Consider the following 21,092-nt stretch of genomic DNA (forward strand, 5'->3'; position numbering starts at 1 on the left):
TACATTGGATTATGTATATTTTACAATATTGATGTTCATAATCATTATATAGGTATACCTATTTAAAAACTATTATTTTGTTAATATTATAGGTACTTCGCGGCTTTTGTAATAAACTAGCATTTTCTGAATACTCTTAAGCATATAGATTATTTGAACATAATAATATATTATTTCGCTATTCATTCTAACCTAGTATGCATTGAATTTAAATCATAGCCCATATGTCTAGTAATATATTATAAAGAAATTTATTACCTTTAAACACTGTTAAAAATATTATGAATTTATAAGTATAACATATAGATATATGCGTAAAAGAAAAATATAACAAATCTGGACCCCTAGAGTTAAGTGACAATGGAAAAAAACTTAACGATTATGTTTTTGTACAATAAATGGGAACAATTAAATTGGTTGTGATCCCACGACTCGATGTATAGTGATTTTTGATAGTATTTTATATTGAAACATCAATTCGAATTCACGTATAGGTGTATAACACTACAAAACTATATTATATAGTCGGTATAGAATTATTATTATTCGCTTTACATGAAACGTGTACAATACAACGCGAACAAGAGCTATTGGGTTGTCCGAATTCCGGAAAAATATGTATAATGTACCAGGGAGGGAAAAAATATACATAATAATAATGTGCGGACGGTATATCTGACAATGGTTATTATTATACGAAGCATATACGGCGTGTAATAATATAATAATAAAAATGGGCTGGTGAATAGATGTTTTTGTGTACCGCCGGATTGTGTTAACAAATTTGTAATCCACATATAATCCCGTCGGGTTTTGTAGTAGTCCAGTCTTTTTTTTTATTTATTAGAACCGTGTAAGCCGCCATTTTACATAACATCTCATGTAATTATTGTTCAGACAATGTTTTGACAGGTACCCTTGGCTCATGCGATGTCCATTCAAGGGTACGTTAATCGATTGATTTGGACCAATGGTTTATTTCATAACAACGGCATAGTCTGTAATATATATAAGCCACTTCTATTATAATTAATAACAAATTTTCATTATTCATTATTTTCTGTTGACTGTTAATTGTTATTGATATTAATTTTATGACAAGACTATACTACATATTATTATATTATTATGTATTATAAAACGGTGTTACCTCAATCCCTTCTAATCGATCATGTTTAACCCATTAACTCTATATAACTACCTAAGTATATATATATAAACGATATACCTAAATGTATATTGTATAATGTAAATACATATATTGTCATATAGAATATAATCAATTTGCGAATAAGTACCTATTCTTTAAATCGCTTTATGAATTTAGACAAAGTTTGGTTTAAAAATATTGTCAGAAAATTTAGAGAAAATATAAAAAATCTATAAGTCGGTATAGATAATATTGTAAAACCAATATTTAATAAAACAAAAATGGTATTTAATTAAATAACGAATCTACGTACTTATAGTTAATATCACGTTAATACAATCATCGATACATTAATTATTAAAAATGTAAATTCACTTTTTTACTTACAACAGTTATACGATTAGTTAATTTACTGTACTATACCTATAATAATAATAGTCAATAACTATTATTACAGCGTCAAACAATTGTACAAACACTAATTTGAACTTTGAACTTTACTATAGGGTGTTTTATCGACGATAACTGATAATATATTTTTTAATATAGAGTATGTCAATAAAAAAAAATAATAGGTACCTATATATACAAAATTATAATAATATATAATAATTTATTTACGTACACATACAATAACTAATAATGAGACACCAAATTATAATTACAAATTCGCTACAGAAATCAATTAATTGGTAGCATTGTTAGAAATATGGAATGAAACTTACTATGCACAAGACTACAAAAGTATACTTAATTCGCTAATTATTAATTAGCTCTTAGTTATTACTTACCTAACCGACAAATTTATCAAAACTATATTTTACTTATTGTATCGAACATTTTTAAGTCTTCCAATTTTACTGAAATCATTTTTGACATGAAAGCAAAATGTCTAGCTTATATATTATTTATTTAAAACAAGAAATAATGTAATTTAATATCGACTTGCAGTAAACTATATGTCGCTGTTATAAGATCTCATACAACAGATTTAATGAATAATAATTTTTTTTTATATATGAAGAAATTTAATAACTAATTTTACATAAGTAACCTAACCTAACCTAACTTATTCATACACTTAACACATTATTAATAAATATATGTATATATGTACAGTGCACACTATAAATTATAGTAAATATAGTCATTGATGAGCTTGTACAGCTAAGCTATGCATACCTAATACAATATTATGACCACATTTTAACTCAAAAAGTCAAAAGCTTGTAGAAGATAAATTATTTCTGGTTTCGTTTGTATAATAGGTAATAGTTGATCATAATGTGTAGGTACAGTGCAAGTATATCGGTATTATTATAAACATGCGTATTATAATATATAGACATATAGTATAGGTGTTTATCAAAATTAAATTCAATATATTAAACTAAAGAAAAGTCAATGACCGATCACACGAAAACGTAATCCACGAGTGCAAAAGAGCTAACCCGTTCACATAGGAGATTCCAATTCCCTCTTCCAACCTCCAAAAATAAATGTCTATCTTCATGAAAATATACTTCTAAAAAATCATCATATCTTCATTTAGTATTAGTAAAATTTAATTTCAGAAAAATTATAATAATTATATACTATTAGTATAACACTATCTTAAAAAAAATTTTGCAAGTATGCGCATGCGCGATTTTTAGTGTATATATATAAAACATAAACTTGCATACGGATAGCAGAAGACGTATCTATAAGCTATTTTGGTATAGGTATATTTTTACCTGGCGTATCTACCTCTACAGAGTGGAATAGATATTGTTTTTGACAAAACAGAGACGACAAACGACCAATATTGTATAGGTATATAATAAATTGCCGATTATTGTACATTGTATTTATACGGATAATATTATTATGTACTTACTTGTTTATCGCATTGATGCGGACACTCGACACCAGCTGCAAGGTTGTCCAAAACGATTGTGTGTAGATAGTACTAGGTACAGCGAAAGGATTGACCGATACCGCACATTTGTAATTGTTGTATTATTATATTATATATAATAATGAATGGCAAATGTGCGGGAGTGTTCTGTAGCAGTTTGCGACGTGGCGAAACTGTCGCACCTGTTCGTTAAAATCCCCGTTCGTTATAATAATACGGTCGTATCAATGCGACTGCCGCCGCTTTCTATATAATAGCGTTACAATTGCAAAACTGTTAAACGTCGTTATATTATATTAGGTGCAGATACATTATATTACCTATATAGGTTTATACCCAGCTCGACTCCTCCTCATCACCGTCATCTCATCCACCCCTTAAGTGACGACAATTCACCACGCGTCGTGTTGTTCGGTCAGACATGAAAGGCAGTTATACAAATGCGGTCGAGTTGTTTGAAGTAGGTATTCCGAGTTCCGACGACACGATATTACAATATATTATATGATATACGGTGAAACACCGTGCCGCTGTCATCGAAATCATTATATATATAAATATATTGTATATTATGTATGATACCTACCTGGCTACCTATATTATTGCCTGTGTTTCGATGATGTTCACGTTTTTTAAGCAATATAGGCACAACTATGGTCCATATAATGTAATAATAAAGTAATATTATCGTAGAATTATTCGGATATAATCATATAATACTAGTTATACTACCGCAATTTATTTTTAAAATAGTTCTTAAGTTATTTAAATATAATATAATATGTGTGTATATGTGTTCGACAATAATACTTTTAAATTTAATAGATTACACATACCTATTAAAGTTTATAAATTATAAATATATTAAATAATATAAAACGATATTATGAATAAACTAAAGGACACAATGTACATACTTTACAAACTGATAAAATCAAAGTTTAAACATTAGTATTGTTTTCCATCAATACCATTTTAAGCCGCATCTACACAATATATTCAGTCATCAACAAATTCTTCCTAAAATATGTATCATAACCTAGGTGTATGGTGCATACAAAAGAACACAATGTAGTTTTGAATTGATATCTGTGTAAATACGCAACCGTTGTGTTCACTGTTCAAATTTTATTTTAGTCAGTATAGCTATGTATAAAACTAGAAAACAATTTCAAAATAATATATATAGGTATCAAAGTACTCACATTAGTTTTCGTAAAGTGTATAGTACACATGGGTTAGAACCAGACCGTCCAGTCTCCCAAAATATAAGTATAGTTTTTATTATAAAATTTGACTACAAGTATAACTGCAGAATGGCCAGCACTTATACATATATAGTACCTATACTAAACATATTTAAATTTTAAGATCAACGGAATTCTCGTCTGTTTTGTGTATGTATAATATATAATATATAGGTAGCTGTATTATACTATATGCATTATATCCGTGATGTATATAATATTTTAATATGAACATACATCGCTGTGTAATCAACGTCAACGTAATGGATGTACGTCATGTATCGTGTTTTATGATTATTATTATTATTTTGTTGTTCTTTTTTTTTGTTTGTTTTTGTCACGGACGTTATATTATTATATTAATAAACGACGTGTATCGCAGAGGGTGGCTGTCTGGACCACAGAGGGTTGGATGACCGGACGTCCACCGGACACTACCGCGGCGCAAAAAAAATATATAAAAGCCACTCGGTCGGCTGTTACGAGGGCCGTCACCACGAACGGTCAAGCGTTTTCCCCGGGGCGGGCGGACCACGTACAACGTGTAAACCGCAGCGTAATGATCTGTTTGACCCTCTCGTCCGCAGGGACCGATTACACGATGTTTCCGGTGACGGCGGTACTGCTGGTGCTGTTTAATCGCCGCGTAAACGCTATCTACCGCGGATAAGCAACAGTATATTATAATATATTATAATATGCACTTATTGCACCTACGTATACATATTAATATAAAATAAAGCACTATAATATAGCAAGTCGAAATTGTCGTGTGGGAACTTCTCACTGGGAAGTGATATGAGATATACTTATTAGCTAAGTACTTACCTATATTCTTACTTCCATATTATATATTTTATACGTTGTTAAAATACTTATTTAAACTTTCGATGAGCGATTTCTGTATACTATATAGGTATAAATTATACTATTATAGTCTTTAACTGTGGGTAGCTACTTGCCAATAGAGTTATTCTCATGTCTGAAAGATACAAAATAGTCTTGTTAAGTACCTAGCAATAGAATACTATATCTATGATCTATGTGACTATATAGATGTTTACTAGTTGATTCTAATGTCATATACCTATTACCTATACACCATTTTATACAATTCCAATGTGTCTCATTGACACAAATCAATCATAATTTTTAGCCAGCATAGTAAGCTAAGGCTAATATATTATATAAAAGATGTGAGTGTATAAGATTTAAAATAACTATATTATAGCCGTTATAGGTATACACTATACATATTACCTATAACCAATTATTGTAGTATTTTATTACATGCGCGTGAATATAAATTATATACCTTATTATATACGTACCTACCTATTATTCTATTATACTGCAACTGATCAATAAAGGTACTTATATCTTATTTTTTTTATGAAATGTTACCATGTCCCGACTGGCGACTGTGATTAAACTGCACACTCCCTTGTGTAAATGTTCAACTTCGTACTAATATGATGTATTATAAACACCACACATAACTCTTATACCATATGATTTTCTTTGATTTCAGTTGGTAACACTGCTGATTACGATGGTAGGATTATTGCAACGCGTGAATTAGACTTGGGTACGAAAATTAATAATTAACACACTCATTACATTACAATAATATATTATATACTTATTATATGAAGAACACGGAATAAAAATTGCACAGAAGTGACAGTCGATTTATTGTTAAGCTAAAAAACATCCCAAACTAACGCAACATTAGTTTTTATTATTTTTATATAATATATAATTCAAATGTCACTTCTGCTATACTTTTAATCCTGGTTAATAATTTAATATTATATTTTATATTTTTAAGTAAACGTTACAGTGTTGCCAACTGTTTACCTCTGGTAGAGCTGAGCGTACAACTGTTGTTTTAATAACATTATTCTAATTACCGCGATTTTTTTTTTTTAATTTATTGTAGGGCATAGCGGTGTTAATCAGCTTGGTGGAGTGTTCGTTGGTGGAAGGCCGTTACCAGACTCGACACGGCAGAAGATCGTCGAACTAGCCCATTCCGGAGCCAGACCCTGTGACATATCGAGAATCCTACAGGTATCCAATGGATGTGTGTCAAAAATCTTAGGAAGGCAAGTACTATCAAATTGAATTCATTTTATTACCTATATTGTATTAGAAAACAACAAAATACCTATAGCCTAGGTATCTACCCTTAAAAGTACAACTATTTAGAGATTAGACATCATGTCATGTGAATCATAGATTCTAAAAGTCACAGATAAAATGAATGTAAAAAAACCCTTAATATAAACTATTTTACTAATATGGCTCTCGTCATAAAATTAATTTAACCTTGATTTTAAATAATATGTATGACCTATACTTACAAATGAGATATTTTTCATAATGTTGTATTATATTAGGCATAAAAATATATACCTACATGAATTACCTATAAAAATTTCAAGTTTATATTCCATAATTCATTCTAAATAATATATATTATATTAATTGTTAGAAAAACATCCATACAAGGCAGTAATTGATAAAATATTATATTATTTGAATGATTGAATATTATATTATTAAAATCTAAATTTTCTATTATATAGGTACTACGAGACCGGTTCTATCAGACCTAGAGCGATTGGTGGCTCAAAGCCCAGGGTAGCAACAGCTGAAGTTGTGTCTAAGATATCTCAATACAAACGCGAATGTCCGTCTATATTCGCTTGGGAAATTCGCGATAGACTGCTACAAGAGGGAGTGTGTTCCAACGACAACATACCAAGCGTGAGTATATTCTTCAAAATCTAACAAATTTACGTCGAAATAATTATACGTTGAAATATTTGAACCCGTAATACAGCCCCCGTTTGTTTGGGAATAACACGCATATATTATACATACATGCTAATAATATTATATAGGTAAATATATTATATGTAAAACAGATATCTATAAAACGACCCCCCCTCCCCGATCAGACCGTATCCGCAGCTATATCAGCACAGTTACCCTTCATCAATATTATACTTTTAAATTTACAAACGGGATAAATACGTTTGAGCGCGGTCAGAACAAATAAGAAGTACCTACCTAATTATGTTATGTCGATTTTAAATCCTATTAAATATATATATATATATACATAATTTTTCGAGTTTGACGTGTGCGTGGGTGTGACCGCGGCCTCGGCGGTGGTTACCGAGGAAAGGGAGACACAAATCAGATTTCTTACGCATCACCGGATCACGCCTCTCCCAATCAATGTCAACAACTCGCGTCGCCGCCGATCGTGTGTTTTGTACACGCACGCCGTACCTATTTACGAAGAAAAAAAACAAACAAAAGAATACAAATCGAGTATTCACTGCGTAATACCTACAGCAAATTTGAAAAATTATTTCTCGCCCCCGTCCACCTATATATTATATTTGCATCACTACAAAGACAAAATTTATTTTATTTTTACATTTAAATAACAATTATTCCACACAAACGATTTAAAAGATTCACCAAAATCAACGATTAAAAAAAAACACATTATACTATATTTTATTGTAATTTATCGTAAAAAAATTCAAAAAATGTATAATATACATACCTATATATATATATATATATATATATATGTAAATAAGATCGACATTTTTCTTATGAATGAAGTTTTGTTTCTTAAGTTGTCTAATTTTAAACACTTGGTTTCGTTAAAAAAGCTTGTGTTTTTCATACATTTTTTTAACTTAATCAAATAAATTATAAAAATAATACTCAAATATTGATCATTTAGTCAAGTTCAGAATTTTAACCAATTTGGAATAATAAAATATCATTTTTACATTGTAAAACATTTTTCTATGCTTTTCAGTACCTACTTAAACAAAATTATGGCATGTTATAGTATTTTTTCATGTACAATTTAGAAACTGCCGTCTCCTTAATTTATTTATTTTATTAAAAAATATAAAAACACAATTTTTCGGACGGAAATAAAAGAATATAAATGTAATATATTAATATGTATTATTATCATCATGTAAAAATCCTGGAATACTTGAAAAACAAATGCAGTTATTATACAATATTTGATATTCTAATATTATATTATGCACTTATACGAGTACACGCCTTAATAGGATTTGAAGAATTAAAAAAAAAACAATCTGCGCGTTATAAAAATCACGTACCTGTATTATACATAAATGTATTTATTATAAATATGTATATACTATGTATATATGTATTTATTATAAATATGTATATACTATGTATAGGTATTTATATAAATATTTAATATTGATATATTATATAAAATAAATGTTTTGTTTTTTGAGATATCTCGTATGGTGTTCAGTGTACTACATATTATACACAGTAAAAGTATAAGTTTACCTATTATAGTCATTATTTATAACATTATCGTATTAATTCGTATAAGACGTGCATTTCACGAATATCGAGAATTATCTACAATCCTATGCATGATGAGCGTTCTACTTTTTAAAATTTTATTGTAAAAAAAATAAATCCTAAAATGACCAGTAATATTTCTAAGTAACTTAATTAAATACTCAATATGTAAACAAAATAACACCCTTTTACATTTAAAAATATATGTATTTAATTTTCTTGTGACAATTGTCTCTTATTTAAATGTTTGAATATTTGAATAACTTATCTGCGTATATAATACCATATAAAAATTGATAGATTCAAACTTCAAAGTCATTTGTACATTTGTATTACAATAACTTCACTAATAACTAATAAGTTATAACTCTTAGTTTCTCTATTATATGTGTCTAAAGTAAAATATTCCATAATAAGAATATTTCCTTATCTTTAAGATAATATAATAATATCATAAAATATTTGAAATCGTCTCCAAAATTAACAAAATCCTTTCATTACTTCTAATCACTTTCACGGTAATGTTACCAAACTCATGTTACCTCGTCTAAATTTAATACAATATGATTGTAAACCAACTAAATCGACTTCTGGAATTCCATCATATTGATTGTATTTTCCTCTTTTATAATTTATAGATCTAAATCAATTAATTTTAATAATTCGGACCTTCGATAATTCAATGCTTTCAATTTCTAGTAGGTACTGTAACATTTATTATGCGGTGTATTAATTCTCTTAAAAATATACTAAATTAATAATTTTGCGGACCCTAAAACAACCAACCGTATGTATTGTATATTATAATATTAAGCCTACACAAAACCGACCGTAAAACGTGCAACGACGACATCAACGAAAATATAATAAAATAACATTATATACACGGAGAAACGGGCAGCGGCAGGCAAAACACCGCCGCTACGCCACAGCTTTCCCATCGTCGGGAGGATAAGTGTATACTGTAAAGCGGCACGTAGGACGGGCGGTAACGCATATTTTCCACGCCTCGGCAGCTCCCCGAACAAACAGTCAGCCCGCCTTAACGTCACAGTTTCTGCCGCCGCACACCGCACTCACTTCGCGTCGCGTCCCAGGGGCACGTTTAATAAGCAACAGCAGCAGTCGTCCGACGACGAATATCGGAATATATATTATTATAATATATATATATATATATATATACCTAGTAATAATAATTTCGGTATTATTGTACAGTAGTAAAAATGATTTTTTGGAACGAATAATAATTGTGTTTAAAAAAACACACGAGTATCATATACATTTTCTCTTCAATCGCTGACAATTATTATCGTTTTTATGCACCCATACGTAACTATAAAACACACCAAACGTTTTTCAAATATCTACGGGGATGTTTAATAGGTATTGAATTCGTCAAATTTTCGAGAGTGTTTATAGCGGAAATCGACCGAAAACAATAATATTATATTTTCACACCGCACATATAGTTGCACGTAAACATATTGTATTCCGAAATCCAGAAAAGATTAATGAAATTATCGTCCGGTTTCGCACATATATCAGCGGTGTACTTCATACAAATCTCCGCTCGTCAACGAACCGTCAATCGCCTGAACTATATGCGAAACGGTGTCGGCAAATCCGTCTCATAAACCGCCGTATATGGTTCACCCCCCATTACACGTATATTATTGTGATGTAAAGCAATTTTAATTGTCCGTTTCCCCCGATTTGTGGGAATTCGAAAATATTTTGACATTTCTACTTCCTGGAAGCGTAATGCAGTGCGTCCGATTTCTCACACGCGTATGTATACATGTTATATATATAATATGTGTGTAAATAATGATTTAGCAGTATACACAAGCACACGTCTACGATCGGTCCACCAGACGGAGAACATAATAATATAATGTGTAAAGGAACAAAAAAATATAATAAATATTATCCCCGTTTCAAAATAATGTATAAATACATATATATACCTATACATATAGATGCGTGCTGCAGAGAGCAATTACAAATGTCTTTTATGCCGGTGAACTCCGGGAGTCATTTGTTCCACTGCGTGTCCATTGTTCGACTATTATGTCACTGATGATGGAGAAAGATAATGTCCCTTTTTCAATAGCGGAACTATTGTTTTTTTCTTCCTATATAAAAATAAAAATAGGAAAAATTCTCTTTTCTTCTTTTTTTTTTTTTAGTCGTTTCAGTGTTTTAATTTCCTACTGAGAAAGTATTATGCTGCAGCGTACATTATTTCCCGTATCATGAATTCAAATCCAATCAGATAAATAACAATTCCTACAGCCTATATATATATATCACGACGATGACGAAGACATTCCGACTGTTTTGTTCTTTCGAGTCACATCTGTAATGATCCAAATGTCAAAGATTAACCCGAATCGATATATATTTTTTAATGAGAAAAACAATAAACTATAATTGTATTTTTCCAATATAAACTTTCATCATAATATACAATAAACCAACTTAATCATTATTAATAATTAAACACAACCTTTAATTGCGTAAATATTATTATTTTAATTAAGTAAGTAAAAATGTTTAGTCTTATAGTAAAGATATCGATACGAGATTAGTATGAAAGATTATTACATTTACGCTGTTTAGTAACTATATCACATCTGCATGACAGCGCATACAATTATACTTGCTACTTAGATGTTTGAGACGTATATGTTCACTATGTATGCATTTGACACTGAAACTCAAATTAATGTTCACTAATTTCTTTGAAAGAATATTAAAAATATTTATATTTATTTATAACAAAGTCAAATAGACTATTACTATTTGATTTAAAATAACATATCGTAATACAATTTCAATTTAGTTTATAGTTTTCTATACTTCGCTTATTAAAACAGGTATATTATGCAGCAATATGTAGTTTTAAATTGTAATGTATATTATATTAAAATTATCTTTTTTCCTGCAGTTAGCTCGTCACAAAATTCGTTACCAACACTAGTAAATTTATAAAAATATTTATTTATCCATAACTCTTTTATATGTAGAATAGCGAAATTAGTGAAAATCCATCGTCTAAATACATAAATTCACATTAAATAAGTGACATTAAATTAACTATGAACTTCGAATGTAAAAAAATTTATAAATGTGCTACCTGGAATTCAGAATGTGTAGTCGTGTTCTACGAGTTTGATTATTTTTATTTTGTATATTAAAAGATAAATCCAGACGATTGTTTATAAGACGTATACCTGTATATGTTTATTTTATGTAAGTACACCTATGTATTATATTAGTTGAACCCACTTACGTTTGGTATGGTGTTTAGTATAATATGAATAATATGATGAGCGGAAAAAGAAAAAAATCTATCTTATAAACTATATGAAGAGAGAGAAAAAAATCAGAAACTGGCGGTAACGCGCCGTGTACGGTATATATATTATATAATATATTATATAGTATATGTATATCGTATATATATATGTGTGCTCGTGCAGATATAAAAACGGGAGGGAATGCGTAATCAAAGTGTGAAAACCCCAAAGTTTTTCCGGCGTCAACGGCGACATTAGGCGACACCCTTCGGGACAGTGAATGTTTATATATATATATACACACACGCAGAGTGTTGTACGTGCGAGTCACAGAGATGGAGAAAGAGAGAGAGAGTAAGAGAGAACCGACAAACAAAACTCATGCATTATGGATTCCTTGGCCGCGCGACACATCAAGACTCGCGAAAAACCCTTCGGCTCGAAGCCGTCGCTGTGATACACACGCGTTTCTCTCACACATACTAAAACACACACAGACCCGCAAATTATATGTATTGTGTCGATATATATATATATATAACGATACGACTCGACGCTACCGATTTATAATATATATATGTGTATGTGTGTGTGTGTTCTCGCCCTGCCATTTCTGTACGGACGCTGTGCCGTATAAATCGTCTGGGTAGAAATGAAGAAAAAATATAACCACGACGACAATACAATCGACGGCTACGGAAATGTATTCCGGTCGGAAATTCGTGGTTATATACTTCGCCACGGCCGGCACAAAGGACCTCTGCCGCCGCCGTAGTCGCCGCCGCACGGGAAAAAAAACCAAATATATATATACAGGAATAAAAAAATAGGATTTATGGCTGAATATATAGTAAATTATATTTATATATATTATGTTATATATTATATATATATTATGTACACGGAATGACGACGGCGGTCTGTCTCTCGGTCTCGGGTGCGCGCGCGCGCAAGACAATGGCGACGCCAGTCTGAGCGCATTAAATTGATTGGAAATTATTTTTTGACAATTTTCGAAATCATTATCGTTCACCCACTCATCTGCTACAGCTATAGATAGCCGCACTACAGACACGCTGTTTGAATATCGTACATTTTGCAGTGTCTGACATGTATGTCGCATCGCGCTGAATTGCCAGAAAAAATATCAATAATTCACGATTCACATACATACCTCGTAAACACAACGTAATATACACGAACGCGTATATTATATACCTACCGACTATATACAGTCATATTATATTAAGCTTTGCTTTACATTTTAATAAATTTAATTTTAATAGGTTGGTACTTCTAAGTCTTAATTCTTGCTAGTCATAAACTTCATGACATTAGCTTAATAAATGGCATTGCTGCTTTCGAAATTATTGAACTTATTGCAATAATATAGAATATATAACATACACATTCGAGTACTTTACATCACATACTTCATATTACCTTTAAATATAATATTACTACTATTATAGCATTATTTACATGATACACGAGTTTACCCAAGTTAAATTATAGGAATACTATAATTAATATTTAAATTTTAAGGATTTTTAAGATACACTCCTATATAGGTTTAAAGTTTATACTATATATGTCATATGATATCTATGATCGTTTTTTCATGATGCTCGTGGAATCATTGCAAGCAATACATAAATACAGGATCATTCAAATTTTCAATATCCAATTTTTTTTTATAAATTTAATGTACATTCCATGGAAATAAACTGCAAAGTTTAAGATTATAACTCGATCCCCAGCTATTTTTTACAACAGTTGCAGAATGATTCCGCATAATATTATAACGCATTACGCCTTCGCAATACATTATTATTATTATATTATGATAGTGATATTAAAAAATATCATAAATAATTCATGATTAATTAACCTGTACACAGGTGTCTTCGATCAACCGCGTGTTACGCAATTTGGCGGCGCAAAAGGACCAGCAAGCACCAGCGTCCGTGTCGCCGACCTGCAACAGCACGGACGCCGTGTACGACAAGCTGAGACTGTTGAACGGTCAAGCGGCGGCGGCCAGCTCATGGCCCAGACCCAATCCTTGGTGAGTATTACAATAATAATAATTTTATATTATATACACGCGTATATGATATAATACAAGTATATACAATTTATAAATAAATATATATACTTAGGTGAACGCGTGGATGACCGCGCACGCGTCATCAATAATAATAATAATGTACCTTATATACCTACTGACGTGCACTGTCATTATTTGTTTTGTTTTTTATTATAATTTACATATAGGTACCCACCAGCATCTGGAGATAACCCGTTCGGTCCGCTACAACCAACCGGTCGGCTAAGTCCAAACGCCGCCAACTGTACCGTCTTGCCCGACATACTCGACAAAAAAGGTAAGACATTATTAACAATATTTATGATGGTTATGCGTAACAGCATTAAGCTGTTGTGCTTTAATTAGTTTTCTTTTATGAGTGTTTTTACTCGTAAAGTTTATGCGTGTTAGGCAAGCCGACAGTAAGATTTTCATACAAATATTATGTTTATAAGTATACAGTATATATAAATATAACATTGCATATATTATAATGGGTTATTCAGTGCAGTTTGAGAATACAACTATCATATTAGCATGTATAATATACAGGCATACAGATACATCGAGATATTGTAATATAATAATGCCGTTATTTTATTTAATGCTAATAAATAATAATGATGTTTTACTCCTATAAAATAAATGAAGATTATATATTTTGTGTAACACAACATTACGATATGGTATTAACTATTAATGAATCTATTACACATAAATTGTTTACTGTTAGTATGACAATGTATATAGTTTAAACTTTAAAGCACTTTTATAAAATTGATATTGAAACTTTTGAACCCTAATAATGGTGTATCTTATTTATTAAATAATTTAATTCAGTTTAAACTTTAACGTTTCATCCTTAATTTAAAGTTGAAAAAAGTAGTACTGTCGTTTACACTATAGAAATTATTCCATTATTTGGAATATAATATTGCGTATAAACCTTGAATTTAAACATAACTTATTAAACAAACGCATTTTAAAAAGCAGATATAGATATTATATACCATTTACTTTCTAAATTAATTATAAAACAAAACAATTTGTAATTTATTTCTTTGTCTGAAATTATATTCTAACACCAAGGATTAGGACTCAATCATTCATTAAATAATGATTATGTAATAAAAATGATTAGCTGAAAGAAACAAAGTAGTAATTATACGTCATTTTGTAAACATATCTCTTACTACAAAAATAATTTAATACCGTTCATTTATTCTACTTATGTGTTTATATTCGTAGGTATATACATATCTGTTACAAAATACATATTATATGAACTTACAATCACAATATTGGTGAATACATTATACATTTACACCACATTGACATGTCCACGAGATTCTTTATTATTAAAACAGCATGTATTTTAATATAAATAAATTGATAAAAAAATCTTTTACAACTGTTGGACCAACACTTAAATATTATTCATACCTATAACCTATGGCTAATACGTATTTAGTAAATAAGAATCTTCATTTCACCATATCTTATGGGCGGGGTCATCGCGATGATAATATTGGGGTTATACAAGGGGGCACCGACGCCACCGCGCCTTTCTATATACGTAAAATTCCCCGGTCGGTATTTTTTATTTATTTATTTTTATTATTATTCTACCCAACTAACGTGCGCTTACATGGATACGCACGCGGTTGGTATGGATATATATTAAAAAAAAAAAAAAGAAAAAAACCTATACCGGCTCCACACTGAAACAAGAAAATATTGTATCAAAGCGAAAACGGAACTGTGGACGGGCACAGAGGGGTTATTATATTTAGATAAAGGGATTGCCGGTGGACGGGTGTGCGGTAGCATTACCGCAAAAAGGGTTTTCAGGCTCCTCCAAACGGTAACCATATTAAATTTTGCTGTAGCGCGGAATTCCGGTTTCAGCGTCGAAACAATATGCGTACATATATATACGCTGCAAATAAACGGCGGAATGCCAGCAGCCGGGCGGCCATCGCGCACCACGGCAGCAGTGGCGCCCCAAAATTTTACGCATATATATTTAATATAAGAGAGATAATATTACAAGCTCGAAATAATATATCTAGCCACGTGTACAAAATACATATTATATTATTTTATTATTATATGTACATAATTCATATATTATTATGACTACGTTTTGAAAAATGCCTGCAAACATTAGAAAAAATATTATATTAAACGTTTAAAACTTTTCTATAACTTTGCTACGTGTATTATAGATACACACCACACACTACACATATAAGTAAAAACATTATATTTTATTTAAAAAACCCATTTCATGATGTAGAAAAGTAAAAATTATAAAATCCTTTGCAATATATACTTACACATATACACGATAACAATTACAAATCTTTATAAATTATGCATTTTCTACATACATTTATTTGTTACTTCGATTTCGATTCTTCAAAACGCAAAAATAGTGATTTATTTTAATTTAAATTATTCATTATAGTTATTCAATTATACATGCTTACTAGAAATTATTATCGCATTGGAAAAAGTATATTTGGTGGAGTCGAGTTAAGATAAAGCATACAAAATATTAAATATTCTTAACTTCGTTAAGTGACTGAAGCATATGCTTAGACGCTTAGTTATATAGCTATGTTTGTTATATCTAGTTAAACCATGTAGGGATTGTGGTTTAATATCACGCACGCATTAGTGAATATCTATACTTATAATTGTACGATACTTTCATCGACTTAACAAATCACGTACGGCTGTATACATACACGAAAGACTTATTGTTAGTAACAGAATACAAATATGTACTTCAAAACTATCGAAGCGCAATAGTAGTAGGTAATATTTTAAAAAGAAAAAAATGTTTGGAAAGTTGTTATAACAACTATAGGGCCGTCAAGAGAGGAGAGAATCCTTACAAAGTATATATTGTATATATAGGTAATATATTTACATATATACGTCTTATAGAATATATCAATAGGTGCAAGGTGGGTACCTACTACCCATACATACATAACAAAATATACCTACTAGTATTGTAAAGCCACATATGGGTATACATATAGGTATGTTGTGATATATATGTTATTTTACACGGTGTAGGTACCTACTCTGCGGCACAGGCCATTTTGATTGCGCGTGATGTATCTTATTTTTCTCGTTGTTCGCGGTGGTAAATAACACGCGGATGAATATAAAGACCGGGTGCACACGTCCGTATACGTATACATTATATCAAATAATATATTATGAATATAACGTATATTATGTACATAATATAGCCACCGTGTTATATTATATTAATATGCGGACCCCGCACGCGGTATTGAATTGACGACGCGGTCTATCCTTCTCTCCCTCCATACCTCCGACACTCTCACTCTGGCATATGCACTTATGTATTTTCAAAAACCCACCGACGTCCATTTAGCTGTAAATAATTTGCTTTGAGCCCTTCGCATGACGTGCGTGTGCCGCGCGCAGCTGAACGAATGACGTGTTATCATCGCGGTCCTTCGTCAGTTTCATGCACCTCTTTTCTTGTATACTTATTTATATTTATAAAAAACGTGACGAATGTCATTTGTATTAATATTATATTTAGTAAAAAAAAATGTAAAACCTTAAAATATACACATGTCTGAGCGCGCGCGCAAGCTATAACGCTGCTGGTTAAATATTATATATTACCTGGATAATACGTATCTCTTCATTTTATCCAAAAATCATATTGAATTAATATTATAAAGGGGATCCGTACCATTATAGGATTTCGATACGGTTTGTATTTCAAAAGGTATATAAATACACGTGTAAACGTGTTATGAGATACACTAATACCGGTATTTAGTAATTGTGGTATTTAATTAAATCCTGAACGGGTATTACTACTGCAAAGTTTGAAAATGCGATCATGCTTAACGCATTGAACCGTTATCACTCGTAATTTTTTGTGTTGGGTTCGGAATTTACTATAATAGCTTTCAGTGCTCCCCTGTATAAAGTACACATTATACTCAACTTTTACAGAATAGGTAAACATTTATTAAAATGTATTTTAATTATATTATTCTCAAAAGGTTTTATCATGCCAAATTTAGGTCACGGTCGTATAATTATATACCAACTATATACCTACATAAACACTATAATATAGGGTTGTGAATTATATGAATTAAAAAAATTATTAAATACCCAATACCCATGTATTTTAACATTCAAATTAGAAATTTAATTTTTATTTTTAACTATTTTTAACCTTGAAATTTGCAAATAAAATTTCTTTAACATTTTTAATATTTTAATAAATATATATATTTTTTAATTTTAAAAAATAGTGTACGTACTATAAAAAAATTTAAATAGTATTCTAAATTATAACACATCATTTTACATAATATGTATTATTGCATCATTTAAATTATTGATTTGAGTTGAAAAATAACAATAAAAAGCATTACTTATATAATATCTTTTGTAGAAATTTTAGTTCAAATTTAAGTGCAAGATAAAATTAATATTTGAATAGATGATAATGAACGAAATAAAACCCGCTACTATTTACTTATGTGTAAATTACCTAAAAAAAAAACTCCATACGTCAATTTTAATTAAATAATAGTATTTTTTTAAAATAGTAAGCAATAAGCTTAAATTTTCAAATATTAAAAATAAATTATTTTTTGACAGCTATATACTATTATAATGTTAAACAAATATGTATACTCACTATTCGATATTACCATTAGTTTCTAACAATATTTAGTATTATAGGTACCAAATAAAAACACGGAAATCCACTTATTATGTATATGTGCTTATAAAAATAATTTTATACAATAGATATACTAAAATTACAGATTTCAAATCTTCCATATAACATAATATATTAAAAAGGGTTTGTTACTTCAACAAATCAGTCGTCTGTTAAAGTTTAAAGCGTGTTTATGAACCAAGGAATTACTGTTCTTAGCATTTACTTGAGATTTTATAGCTGAAGAGATAATTGTGTTCTGACGTGTTTGTACGCAAACTTTAATAATATCAACAACAGCTCATGTTTTTAATAACGGAAACTTTCGTAGTCAACAACTTTTAGTGTCGATTTAAGTTGATTAGACTTCTCTTTAATAAAAAAATAAATAAACCACCACTATCTTCTGAATCAATTATAGGTTTTTAAATATTATTTTTAACAAAAAATTATGAATTATATTTTATATATAAATTTAATGTATTACCTTTAATTACATTCAAATACATTTAATTTTGAATTTAATATTTTGTATTACTTAGTAGATACTCGTATTTAGTTCTTGTTATTGACTATTACGCAAAGTATTACCTTGATTAGTATAATGTATTAACTCAAAAAATATCACTTATTAGACGATTTCAAATTTATGTTTACTGATATGATAAGGAAGGGTGTACCCAAAGGGAGGCTAATGGGTGTAAGCCCCCTAAATATTTGGCTCCTAATATTTTGAAAATTTTACTAGGTATTGACTTTAAATTATGATATAAAAATTATCAATTATCGAAATTGAAACACTAGATATAACATACAAAACTAACAAAATTAGTCAGTAAAAGATCGTGCACAATCTCTGTTATTTCTGTACATATTTAAAAAAAATTTTAAATACATAAATACTACTAATATTTGAAAAAAAATTAATTTGATACACCCCCTTCCCCAAAAAAAATCTTGAATCCACCCTTGATAAGTAATTTGATTTAGGAAAAAAATAATAAATCTAATTGATAAACAAAAATAATTACGTTCAATATTCACAATAGTAGGTATTTATACATATATGTATATAGATTATAGACATTAGGCCTAGGTACGTGTAACGAAAGGTAAATGTATCATAAGTCATGTAAAAAAATATATACGCAGGATAGAAATGCGGAAACGGTTTTTGTTATGACTTTGTAGCATTTGTCGACTTCGATAAACCCTACCACCAACATCCTCGGAAGTAAATTTACATAATCACCTTGTACATTATGTATGTTCGTCTCGCGTGAGAAAACGCGACATTCTATACGTATATAGCCATATATTACATTTGTCACGGTGTTTACCTGTTTTATTCCAATTTTCTAGAGACTTCCGTTTTCCATATACCTACAGAAACATTTTGAAAAATTTAAATTTTTCCTAAACTATATATACTTATAACTAATTTAATATATTTATTTTTCTATTATTGATATATTATTTTTTCTGTAACAAAACCATGATAAAATGTAATTTAATGGGGGAAAAATGTAAATATATTAGTTTGACAGACGACAAAAACTATCATTTAATGATACTTTGTATTTCTAAAACAAACTGAATGTTATTAAATAATAAATTGGCAACTTAAAATCGCGTAATTATTAATTTAAAAAAAAAATAAGTGTAAATGTCCATAATATATTCTAAATGAATAGTAATGTATGATATACCTACATACATTTACTTTTTTCCCTGAAATATTATAAAGGTTAAATTTGCTGGAAACCAAATATTCTTCGATTATAATTTGTCCATTTAAAAAATATTTAAATGTAATGATAAATGATAAATTTGTTTAAGATCTTTTATTTTTTAAATGTGCAACTTATATCGATGATACCTAGAGGTATAACTAATGTGTTCATGTAATATTATTGTATGTGGTTTTTTGCAATGTCATATGTATATACTATTATATCGTATAATTCATTCAGTATACATGTACTAGGTTTAAATATTGTATATATAGGTAATTTAAAGTGATGCGGTGACGCCGCAGTAGTATAGCTGATTAATCACGTTAAAATAATTTAGTATACCTACACGTGTAAAGTGTATATACCATCTATATTATATAATCACTATAATTACCGTTTATTTCAGTGAAAAGTTCACGTGAACCATCCGTAAATTAATACCGTATAGTATACTATATATATTATAATACATGTCATCGCACGTATTATATGTAGGTACAGTATTAAATATTATATACCTACAATATTAAGC

At 29.6% G+C, this 21,092-nt stretch overlaps 1 protein-coding gene across 2 annotated transcripts in view; it reads left to right on the forward strand.

Moving 5' to 3' along the window:
* The window catches only part of LOC114120468 (paired box protein Pax-6-like), a 46,388-nt gene that overhangs the window by 10,033 nt on the left and 15,263 nt on the right, over positions 1-21,092 (forward strand). The window contains exons 3-7 of one of the 2 annotated variants that reach the window (XM_050199651.1): positions 5,829-5,885; positions 6,240-6,405; positions 6,889-7,069; positions 13,896-14,062; positions 14,272-14,381. In XM_050199651.1, coding sequence (XP_050055608.1) covers positions 5,829-5,885; positions 6,240-6,405; positions 6,889-7,069; positions 13,896-14,062; positions 14,272-14,381 — 681 coding nt within the window. The remainder of the gene's footprint in view (positions 1-5,828; positions 5,886-6,239; positions 6,406-6,888; positions 7,070-13,895; positions 14,063-14,271; positions 14,382-21,092) is intronic. The other variant, XM_050199652.1, reaches the window with a different exon arrangement.

Source organism: Aphis gossypii, chromosome 2, assembly GCF_020184175.1.
Source record: "Aphis gossypii isolate Hap1 chromosome 2, ASM2018417v2, whole genome shotgun sequence".
Taxonomy (NCBI): domain Eukaryota; kingdom Metazoa; phylum Arthropoda; class Insecta; order Hemiptera; family Aphididae; genus Aphis; species Aphis gossypii.